Genomic DNA, 10,740 nt, shown 5'->3' with positions numbered 1-10,740 from the left:
ATTCTTTTTTTTTTGGCTGCAGCCTGCGGCATGTGGAACTCCCCTGACCAGGGATTGAACCCTGCGTCCCCTGCAGTGGAAGCACGGAGTCTTAACCACTGGACCACCAGGCAAGTCCCAAAATATTAATAATTCTTAAATCTGGGTGAAAGATATATGAGTGTTCATTGTGCTATTTTGCAACTCTTCTGTAAATTTGAAATTTTCCTAAATGAAAAGTTGGGGGAAATACACATAAGGCTATATATATAGTGTCAAAGGGGATTGGTTCCAGGACCCCCTAGGATACCAAAATCCACTGATGCCCAAGTCCCTTGTATAAAGTGGCATAGTATTTGTGTATAACTTATGCACATCCTCCCGTACACTTTATATTTATTTATTTATTTATTTATTTATTTATTGGTCAAATTGCTCGGCTTGTGGGATCTTAGTCACCCGACCAGGGATTGAACCTAGGGACACAGCAGTGAAAGTCCCAAGTCCTAACCACTGGACTGCCAGGGAATTCCCCTCCCATATACTTTAACTTATCTCTAGATGACTTATAATACCTAATAGAAAGTCAATGCTATGTAAATAGTTCCTGGCTCATGCCAAATTCAAGCTTTGGTTTTTGGAACATTCTGGAATTTTTTTCCCCCAATATTTTCAATCTGCTGTTGGTTGAATCCGTGGATAGGGAACCTGTGGATACAGAGGGCCAACTGTATACACGGGATGTTCACAGGGGTTGAATCTAGGAGCTAGAATTACAGGCAGATTAATCACTGGCAGATTAATCGCTGGCAATCTTTCTTCTCTTTCTGTGCTGATTGGGCCTGAGCATGTACTACTTTTACAGTCAGAAAAATTTCTTTTTCTTTTCAAAAACATTTCATATATTTTTAATATTTTAGACTAAAACTGGGAGAGTTGAGTTTTTCCTAGGTGTTTACATATCTAGGAGGGACAAGTAAAGTGCTCCATTATGATTCCCCCAAATAATAACTAAAACTTAACTCCCCCAGGTCAGGCTGGGGGATGTGAGAAGAATGAGGGTGGGCACCTTTGGGAGGGGGCACAGGATCTCCACTCCCCTCTCCCACCACCTCCCAGGAATCAGAGCTGAGTGTGGGCCAAGGGACAATGACAATGGGGTCCTGAAACCATCCCAGCTCTGAACCGAGCCCTGCAGGGCTCCCAGATCCCCCACTGCCGCCCTCTCCTCCCTGTGCCCCTCCCCCTTGAAGCTGCTGGAGCTGGGTTGCCTGGTCCTCTCTGCTCTTCTCCCTCCCCCTCCCCCAAGGGCAGTGGCACCGACTGACCGACAGAAGCAGGTGCTTTGGAGGTGGGGGTGGTGCCAGCAGCCAAGGAGTTAATGGTCCTGGCAGGGGCTCGATGGATCACAAGGGTCAGATGTCCCTCCTGGATAGGGACAGGCACAGGAACGCAAGCTGCTATTCCTGGGCTCTGATCACGGTCACCTATTTATAGAGCTGGGGGGGGCCTCGGCCCTCCCCACACAGGCGGTGGAGAGGCTGCTCTGCTGCAATGTCACCAGCGTCACTGCCACTGCAGGCTGCTGGCATCTGCCGCTGCCGCAGGCTCCGGGGCCACCAGGCACTGTGTGAAGCAGAGACTCGGCCGGCCACATGGGCAGCACCATGGAGCCCCCCGGGGGTGGGTACCTGCACCTGGGCGCTGTGACATCGCCTGTGGGCACGGCCCGCGTGCTGCAGCTGGCCTTTGGCTGCACCACCTTCAGCCTGGTGGCCCACCGGGGTGGCTTCGATGGCGTCCAGGGCACCTTCTGCATGGCCGCCTGGGGCTTCTGCTTCGCGCTCTCGGTCCTGGTGGTGGCTTGTGAGTTCACCCGGCTGCACAGCTGCCTGCACCTGTCCTGGGGAAACTTCACAGCAGCCTTCGCCATGCTGGCCACGCTGCTATCCGCCACAGCTGCGGTCATCTACCCACTGTACTTCACCCAGCTGGAGTGCCTACCCGAGCCCGCAGGCTGCACAGCCAGGAACTTCCGCCTAGCAGCCAGCATCTTCGCCGGGCTCCTCTTCCTGGCCTATGCCACGGAGGTGGCCCTGACACGGGCCCGGCCAGGTCAGGTGGCCAGCTACATGGCCACGGTGTCGGGACTCCTCAAGATCGTCCAGGCCTTTGTGGCCTGCATCATATTTGGGGCACTGGTCCACGACAGCCGCTACGGGCGCTACGTGGCCACCCAGTGGTGTGTGGCCGTCTACAGCCTGTGCTTCCTTGCCACAGTGGTCGTGGTGGCCCTGAGCGTGATGGGCCACACGGGGGGCCTGGGCTGCCCCTTCGACCGTGTAGTGGTGGTGTATACCTTCCTGGCTGTGCTCCTCTACCTCAGTGCTGCAGTGATCTGGCCTGTCTTCTGCTTCGACCCCAAGTACGGTGAGCCTAGGCGCCCCCCCGACTGCCTGAGGGGCAGCTGCACCTGGGACAGCCAGCTGGTGGTGGCCACCTTCACCTATGTCAACCTGCTCCTCTACGTCGCCGACCTGGCTTACTCCCAGAGGATCCGCTTCGTGCCTACCTTGTAGCCCAACAGGCAGTGGCCCACCCACCTCTGCTCTCCAGGGCTCAGGCACCATGAGGGGACCCAGGTGAGCCCAGACTTCCAGGGACAAGCCAGAGGGAGGCAGCCAGTAGAGCCATGACTGGGCTTCTGGCAGTGCTCAGCAGCTCATCTCAGGGAGGGGCAGAGGGGGGACAGAACAGGTCACGGGGAAGGAGTCTGCCAGGCAGCTCCCAGCCCCTCTCTCTCCCCGTCTATCTGTCTTTGTCTCTGTCTCTCTCCATCTCTCTTCATTTGCTGGCACACCCTGCCTCCGTGCTGGCCACTGTAACACACGAGAAGACTTTGAAGCAGGTGCTGTTGTGACCCACTTTGCAGATGGGGACCCTGAGGCTAGGATTAAGAAGTTGGCCCCAAGCGTCCATAAACGTCTGGAGACCACATCTGGGCTGAGTAAACTAAGTAGTGTGAAAAAGGAGCGTGGTGAGCCTGCGCTTCCTCTAGCCTTGAAGGGGCAGTTCCTGGAGCCCTGGAAGGACAGCTATCCAAGCAGGGCCCTGCTGGGGCATCTGTGCCAACTCGAGGAGGAGCTGGGAATCAGGACCCCGCCTTGCCGCCTCTGAGCGGCCACAGCTTTGGAAGCTGAGCAAGGACTCTGGTGTGGTCACACAGGGCAGCCTCATCATGCTGGAGACAGTGCAGGCTTGGAGGGATCCATGGGGCGGCAACACTGACAAGAGCACAGCATGCTAAGGAGAAGCTGGGTTCCCACCCAGGCAGGGAGCCACCACTGGGCCCCTGCTGTCTGCCCCGATGCGGCAGCTTCTGCAGTGCCTGCCATGGGCCCCGGGGGGCTGGCCTAGGGCAGCCCTGACCCAGGGGAGGACCAGCCTGGGGCAGCCACTGGGGCATGGAGCCTGGGCACCAGGCATCACCCTGGTGCTCACAGGCCCACCACCTCTGTTCAAGTGTTCATTTGCCTGGCTGCCAACCACGAGGGCCTGCTGGGGCCATTGTCCTCCACACTCCAGGGAGCTTCTCCCACTCAAGAACCCAGACTGGGCCAGCCCAGAGCAGCGCACTAGCTGCCGAAGCACAGCAGCCGCTCAGCCCATAGACGGGCCCCTGGCCTTGAGCAGGAACTAAACACCAACGCTGATCTGCACGGAGAAGTTTCTGCTTAGGGGGTGGTAGCCAGAGCGGGTGGTGGCCAGCTGTCCCTCCTGGGTCATCCACCAGCATGTTCCCAGAGAAGAGCCTAGACTGGGCTTGGCTGAGGAAGGAGGCAGCTGCGGGAGGGCTGGGGCACTCTGGGGGTAAGAGTGGCCTCCCGAGGAAGTAGTGTCCTCTCCCCAGGTGGGTGACAGCAAGGGGAGGATGGGGGTGGGGAGCTCTCGGCACTCACCACCACCGCTGGGGTTTCCAAGGGCCCTGGGCATAGCAGTGGGCAGAGGGGCTGCTACACCCGTGGCAGCAGAGCCCAAGCAGCTGTTAGGCACGGGGTCCAAGGGCTCCCTGTGCTGGCACCATGCACAGTGTGAGAGAAGTGGCCCGCCCGCCCGCTGGGGAGGGCACACGCACAGGGGTCCTTTACCTGGAGAGGCCCGTCTTCAGCAGCAGATCCCTGAGGGGGCAGGGACCCCTGTGTCCTGAGGCGTCCTGAGGGCCCTGCTGGCTGAGGGAGGGCGGGGGTTGGGAGTGTGTTACCAAGTGACAAAGGAGCATATGGGCCACACCCTTCCCAGCTCACAGGGAGGCCTAGACAGTCTTCCTTTTCTGATCAAATTTCTGAAATGAGTTCTCTGTCACCAACTTCCAATTTCCTCACTGTCCTATGGACTTCTGCCCCCAGAGCTCCACCCAGCCTAAGTTTCAAAGATCCTGAGGGGGAGAGAGAGGAGGCAAGGGGTTCCAGGGCTCAAGATAAGCATGGCAGATGTCGACTGGCCTCCGGGAGGCTGCCCTGGGGATTGTCTTCATGCCATTCTCTCCCCGGATCAGAGGACTCTTGCTCTTTGGAGGAAGGAGTTATTTGTCGTCGTCACTTGAGAAACAATACTTTTTAAAGGATGAACTCTGTTCTCTGATTATATACAGTCAGTTAAAATGGAGTGGGACCCCCAAGTTTGCGTCTATGGGTTTGAGTCTGGGCCACTCCCTGAACAGTCCACTTTGGACCGGATCTTACTATAGCTCCTCCCTCAGAGGGTGAGGACTGAACACCAGAATAAACATACGAGGAGGCCTGGACATCTGCCGCGTACACACGCTCACTACAGTGGTCTGGTGGTGTTGATGTTGGTCATTATTATGTCAAGGAGAACTCACAGCCCTGCTTCTGCGGCACGATCATCCAAGTAACACTGAAATTACATTTCAGAACAGTTTGTCGTCATTTAAGATACAGAACCGAAAAAATAAAGCACCCCCACCCCCTCCCCTGGTGGGGGGATGGGATGTCAATGATGATGCTTCTTACTTTGCCCTTAACCCTGCTGCTGACTGGGACCCCAGACTATCCTGAAACCCAAATGCAGACTCAGCTCAGACGAGCCCTGAGCGCGTCCTCGGGGAGATGACTAGAGCTTTTTTCTTCGGAAAACCTAGGGTCAAAAAATCCCACGGACCCTTCACATGAGATGTCAGGAGACATGGGTGCTCCGTGGAAACTGGGGGCACTAGGGGGTCATCTTCCTCTATCTACTGGTTGACCACCACCCACCCTGAGAGCCTGTTTGAGGAGGTTCACGTGGTAACAGGCCAGTGGCCCCCAGTGTCATGCAGTTTTCAAAGGGCGCCTGAGCCTTAGAAGAGACTTGGAGAGCAGAAACCCCAGGTGGGAAGGAGGGGGTCCAGATCTCAGGGGGACCGACCTAGACCTCCCAGATGCCTCCCCGCTTTGAGATTCTGAGAAGGTCCGGGCTATGTCGCCAGTTTCCAAACCCGAGTGAGGGCCACGGCATCACGGACGCCAGCCTGACGTGTCCGTGTCCATGTCCAACGACAGGGCCCCGAGAGAGGAGCCCTAGCCCAGGGCCACTCTTTGAGGGCCCGGCTCCTGCCGCCCCTCCCCCGGTGCCCTCAGTCCTCAGGCGCGGTCCCGGGGGATGGGGGTGGGGGCGGCGAAGGTTTCGGTGCGCTGGGGCCGGGACTGAAGGCACAGGTTCGGGAGTGCGGGGGCGACTGGACCCAGCGGGAGGGGGCGGGGGTGAGCGGATGATGCAACTGCCCCTCGGCGCCTCCCGCGCCCCCAGATTGGCCGGTTCCAGGGCGGCCGCGCCGCGGATTGGCTGGGGCGGGGGGCCCCCGGCGCTGGGTGCCGCGTGGCGGGCGCGCAGCTGCGGACAGGGGGAGACTCGCACCGAGTAACTGGGTAATTGGGAGCCAAGCTGTGGGTCGGGGTTCGGCTCGGGCGGGCGGTGGTGCCGCCGGGCAGGGGGAAATGCAAGTCCGCGCACTCGACTCCGGCGTCGGGGGTGCTCGGACCTGGGGGAGCGTGGGCGTGGGGAGGGGATTCGGGCGTGGGGAGGGGACTCGGGCGTGGGGGCGTCCCCTTACCCCATGCGTCTTCCCGACCCTTTCCGGAGGCTGGCTCACCCCTCTCTGCCCCGTCTGGGACCTGCAGGAGCAGGTCGGGACGCTGCGGTGGGCGGGGGCACCGGAGCGGGGGAGAGTTAGACCCGCTGGGATGGGGGTCACCGGTCGGCGGTGGAGTAGTCAAGCCTGGCACTGCCCGCCTAACTTCTTGTTCTGGATTCTGCCCCATCTTCCCGCAGCTGCTCCTGCGGAGACGGTGCCAGCTGTGAGGGCAGTGGGCGCAGGCCTCCAGACACCATGAGCGTGGGCTTCATCGGGGCTGGCCAGCTGGCCTTTGCCCTGGCCAAGGGCTTCACAGCAGCCGGTAGGTGCTGCGGCCAGGAAGGGGCCAAGCGTGAGAGGGTGGGCCAGTTACTCTTCCCCAGGCTGGGAGGTGAGGGTGGAGTCTGCATTAACGTGCCTCATTTGAGCACTGTGGGAAACGGTAGCCTTGGAAGGTTTGGGGTAAGGCAGGGGTTGCTGTCTTACCCTGGGTGGTGCGATTTCTGTTCTTCCTGAGGATGTGGTGGAGGGACGCCAAGACTGGCCTTGAGGGAGGAACTCTGTCTCTCACAGGTGTCCTGGCTGCCCACAAGATAATGGCCAGCTCCCCAGACATGGACCTGGCCACTGTTTCTGCCCTCAGGGTAGGTGCAGGGTGGAGGGTGACCAGTCAGTATTTCTAGAGGCCAGTGTGTGATAGCCTTGACCCTGGAAGGCCAGGAGTAGCGGCCCCAGAGGGAGGCACCATGCCACAGTCCCCCACGCCAATGAGAAGAGGGTCCCTGGGCTGGAGTATCTAAAAGACCCTGCCTCCTGGCCTGCAGATGGGTCCCCTCCCTATGCTTTTGGGAACTTGGTGACCGGCACATGTGCCACTGGTGGTCAGGAATGGGGTTCCCCAAGTGGACCACCACAGGGGATCACAGTATGGGGGCCAGGAGAGACCACCTGGGGGCTGAATACAGTTTCAGTTTGCCATAGCTGAGTGAGGGCTCCATGTCCAAGGGTGGGGGCAGGCTACCAGCTTGAGACCACTATCCACACCACCACTCGCACTTGACGAGGTGGTCAGGGGTTTGGGGGCTGCAGCCCTAGGTGGGGTGGGCTGGGACTTTGGTTTGGATGCAGTTTCGCTTGTCTGCCCTTCCAGATCAGGATGCTTCCTCCACTTTTGGGTGGGAAGGGCAGTTAGATGGTGTCAGAGCCCCATGCCTTGAGCCCCCAGCCCTGCCATGCCCACGTTCCCATCATCCTCTGTGCTGTTCTACACGAGGGGCTCTCGGCCTGCGGGGGGTTACTAAGGGGGCCAGCCAGCCACATACAGCAGGCTGAGCTCGCCTTGGCGCTCCCTGCAGAAGATGGGGGTGAACCTGACGCCCCACAACAAGGAGACTGTGCAGCACAGTGATGTGCTCTTCCTGGCGGTGAAACCACACATTATTCCTTTCATCCTGGATGAGATTGCCGCCGACATTGAGGATCGGCACATCGTGGTGTCCTGTGCAGCTGGCGTTACCATCAGTTCCATCGAGAAGGTGGGCACTACGGGTCAGGGTCCGGCGGGGTCTGGAGATGGGGTGGAGGTGTGCACTGCAGAGGGCTCAGGAGCCCTGGCGTGCTCCACACCTGGTTCTCCATCTTTGGAATGGGTGTGTTTGTATAGCTCACAGAACTCAGGAAGCGTTCAGTTGGGTGAGCATGTTCACACCCGCACCCAGCACAGCATGCTGGGCAAGGGGCTGGGATGGACACACAGCCAGTTTCTCCCCCAGAAGCTGACAGCCTTCCAGCCGGCCCCCAAAGTCATCCGCTGCATGACCAACACGCCGGTCGTAGTGCGGGAAGGAGCCACTGTGTATGCCACGGGCACCCACGCCCAGGTGGAGGATGGCAGGCTCCTGGAGCAGCTCATGAGCAGTGTGGGCTTTTGCACGGAGGTGGAGGAGGACCTGATTGATGCTGTCACGGGACTCAGCGGCAGCGGCCCAGCTTATGTGAGGACTGGGGAGGAGCGGGGGCAGTAGGCAGTCCCCAGGATCTCAGGGCATGTCTGCCCATCTTCCACCCTCCTCCTTGCTCTGGGCCCCTGCGGGCAGAGCTGCTGGACTAACCACTGCCTAGAGGAAATGGAGGAAAGGCCTGGGACAGCAGCTTAGGTGCTTTCTCTCTGCAGGCATTCACAGCCCTGGATGCACTGGCTGATGGGGGTGTGAAGATGGGGCTTCCAAGGCGCCTGGCAGTCCGCCTCGGGGCCCAGGCTTTGCTGGTTAGTGTTCTTCCTGACCCTCTGGTGGGGGCCACTCCTTACCAGGACCAAGACTGGTGCTCTAGGGTGGATGGGTGGAGAGTCAGTGGGTGCTGCATTGGTTGGGGCTGGAAGCAGTACCCTCACAACCTTCAGCCCCCCTCTCTGGCTTCAGGGGGCCGCTAAGATGCTACTGGACTCCGAACAGCACCCAGGCCAGCTCAAGGACAACGTCTGCTCTCCCGGTGGGGCCACCATCCACGCCTTGCACGTGCTGGAGAGCGGGGGCTTTCGCTCCCTGCTCATCAATGCCGTGGAGGCCTCTTGCATCCGCACACGGTGGGCCCCCGCTGCTGCCTGCTCACTCAAACATTCACTCACCAGATGTTTATCAAGCTCTGGCCTACCAGCGGGTAGGGTGCGGGGAGCCCTGAGGTTCCCTGGGGTGGCGGTGTGCAGCATCCCTCACCACTCTCCATCATCCTGTGAAGAGGGGCCCTCTGGGCCCACGCTGGGCTCCGCACGTGATTTCATCACTTGTGGCCTTCAGACTGGGGTGGTCATCCAAGCCAGGGAGGCAGACCAGGGGGAACCTCTGTGGGGCTGATGATAACACATTCCTCTTGGCCTTGCCGGGGAGACAGAGAGAGTTAGAAGCACAGGATGCGCTGGCACAACGACAGCACATGAGAGCTGAAAGAAATCCAAGGAGCAGGGGATGGACAGGCCTCCAGGATGGACAGGGCTCTTTCTCACCACCCTACCTGCCCTCCAGTCCAAGCCCACAGGCTTCTCTGCCACTGCCTGACAGTGAGGCTAGAACGTAATGCTGCTCTCCTGGCACCAACCTGCAGGGGAGACAGATGAGGCATGTGTCCCGTGCTCAGGGCCATGAGGGCTCAGTGTCTGGGGGGCTGCTGGTAGATTCGGTGACCCTGAGCTTGCTTGAATGAGGTGAGAGGCCACTGAACGGCAATCTAGGGGAGAGGTAGCTGGTGGCGGGAAGTGCAGGGGCAAAGGCCCTAAGGTGGCAGTGACAGCACAGCAGCACCCTAGGCTGGCAGGTGCTGGGAGCTGTGCACTTCTTGCCACTTCCACTTGGACCCCTGGGCTCGGAAGGAGGCGGAGCCCTGGACACAGCCCTCCTCGCTGTCTCCCCAGAGAGCTGCAGTCCGTGGCCGACCGGGAGAAGGTCTCACCAGCTGCCATCAAGAAGACCATCCTGGACAAGGTGAAGCTGGACTCCCCTCCCGGCACCTTACTGGCCCCTTCTGGCCACTCCAAGCTGCTGCCCCGCAGCATGGCCCCGGCAGGCAAGAAGGACTGAGGTGTCCAACCTGCCCGCAGGCCACTCTCTGCCTTTTCCTCCTGGGCTCGGAGCTCTGTGCTGGGAGTGTCTAGCCCCAGGCCTCACAGGATGTCCTCACATCCCCCGTGGCTCTGATCCACTTGGGTCAGTGGAGCTGTAGCCAGGGAGGGGGCACATCACTTCCCAGTGGGAACCTCCATGGTCCCCAAGTGTGTCCTGGTCCAGAACAAGGAAGGATTCTCTGACCTAAGCCTCCCCCTTCCTCTGCCCCCAAACCAGGTCAGGACCACCTTCCTCCAGGGCTTGGGGGGCTTCAGCACCCAGTGTCAGCTGGCTTGGGCTTGAGTACAAAGGTCAAGGTCCCCCCTGACCCACCCCACCCCAACCATGAAGGCCCAGCCAAGGAGAGAGCTTGATCCCACTCCTGCCCTTTCTCCACTCTGCACTCCTTCCTCAGTGTGGGAAGGGCCAGAGGGTCCCTGGAATCCAGCAAAAGGGCCCATGGTTCTTGGCCAGCGTGACATTTGAGAAAAGGGCTCCTCAGATGGTTGAACGCCCGAGGCCCCAATACACTCAGGCCATCATCTCCCATTCCTGGTCCAACCAACAGATGCTGTCATTTCTGTCTCTGACTTTTCAGGTTAAATAAATTCGTTTTCAGCCCCAGTGTCCTGACTTCTAACTTTGTCACCACCTGTGGAGGGAGGCCCAGACCTGTGCCAGAGGGTCATTGCTGTCCGATGTAACACTGAAGGCTGAGCCAGCAGCCCACAGGCCCAGAGCCCTGCATTCCAACGCAGCCAGTCTGGCTGGTGGGGCTGAGTCTCCAATGAGCAGAGGGGGAGGGGGCTTCTGGGGCCTCAGTCACTAGAGGCATGACTGGAAGCTGGCACTGGAAGCTGGGCTTGGCAGGCCCTGCTGTGGGAGGGGCATCAGCCTCAGCACCCTCTATGCCTCCTGGTTTGGTGGGGGCAGATGTCTCCCCGACTCACCCAGGTGAGGCCAAGGGTGGGTGAGGAAGAAGCTTCCTAGGAAAGTGTATTAGGGTTCTCCAGAGAAACAACCAGTAGGAGG

The 10,740-nt window shown here is 59.5% G+C and overlaps 2 protein-coding genes across 8 annotated transcripts; both read left to right on the top strand.

Moving 5' to 3' along the window:
• Positions 1-499: 499 nt before the first annotated feature.
• MYADML2 (myeloid associated differentiation marker like 2) lies at positions 500-2,711 on the top strand. The gene has a single exon (XM_027081045.1). It carries the CDS (start codon positions 1,635-1,637, stop codon positions 2,556-2,558), a length of 924 nt encoding a protein of 307 aa, XP_026936846.1. The 5' UTR covers positions 500-1,634; the 3' UTR covers positions 2,559-2,711.
• Positions 2,712-5,808: 3,097 nt separating this feature from the next.
• PYCR1 (pyrroline-5-carboxylate reductase 1) lies at positions 5,809-10,332 on the top strand. Of its 7 annotated transcripts, none has more exons than XM_027081038.1 (8): positions 5,809-5,906; positions 6,310-6,434; positions 6,686-6,756; positions 7,468-7,647; positions 7,885-8,106; positions 8,286-8,378; positions 8,533-8,696; positions 9,519-10,332. In XM_027081038.1, the coding sequence occupies exons 2-8, from the start codon at positions 6,368-6,370 to the stop codon at positions 9,682-9,684; spliced, it is 963 nt and encodes a 320-aa protein (XP_026936839.1). In that variant the 5' UTR covers positions 5,809-5,906; positions 6,310-6,367; the 3' UTR covers positions 9,685-10,332. The 7 variants fall into 7 exon arrangements, with proteins under 7 accessions (XP_026936839.1, XP_026936840.1, XP_026936845.1 ...); XM_027081039.1 differs by lacking the exon at positions 5,809-5,906 and adding an exon at positions 5,990-6,009; XM_027081044.1 differs by lacking the exon at positions 5,809-5,906 and adding an exon at positions 6,050-6,164.
• The last annotated feature ends 408 nt before the right edge of the window (positions 10,333-10,740 follow it).

The sequence above is a fragment of the Aethalodelphis obliquidens genome, unplaced genomic scaffold (assembly GCF_003676395.1).
Source record: "Aethalodelphis obliquidens isolate GAN/ISIS:26980383/991018 unplaced genomic scaffold, ASM367639v1 scaffold44, whole genome shotgun sequence".
Lineage (NCBI taxonomy): Eukaryota > Metazoa > Chordata > Mammalia > Artiodactyla > Delphinidae > Aethalodelphis > Aethalodelphis obliquidens.
Note: the sequence above shows the minus strand (reverse complement) of the source record. Positions and strands in the feature narration are given on the sequence as shown.

What these genes read in the sequence shown, in the direction of transcription:
- MYADML2 (XM_027081045.1), top strand. Translation starts at nt 1,635, where the DNA reads ATGGGCAGCACCATGGAGCCCCCCGGGGGTGGGTACCTGCACCTGGGC.
- PYCR1 (XM_027081038.1), top strand. Translation starts at nt 6,368, where the DNA reads ATGAGCGTGGGCTTCATCGGGGCTGGCCAGCTGGCCTTTGCCCTGGCC. An exon ending in CAAGGGCTTCACAGCAGCCG is followed by an intron (nt 6,435 to 6,685) that starts GTAGGTGCTGCG and finishes TGTCTCTCACAG; the next exon opens with GTGTCCTGGCTGCCCACAAG. An exon ending in GCCTCTTGCATCCGCACACG is followed by an intron (nt 8,697 to 9,518) that starts GTGGGCCCCCGC and finishes CTGTCTCCCCAG; the next exon opens with AGAGCTGCAGTCCGTGGCCG.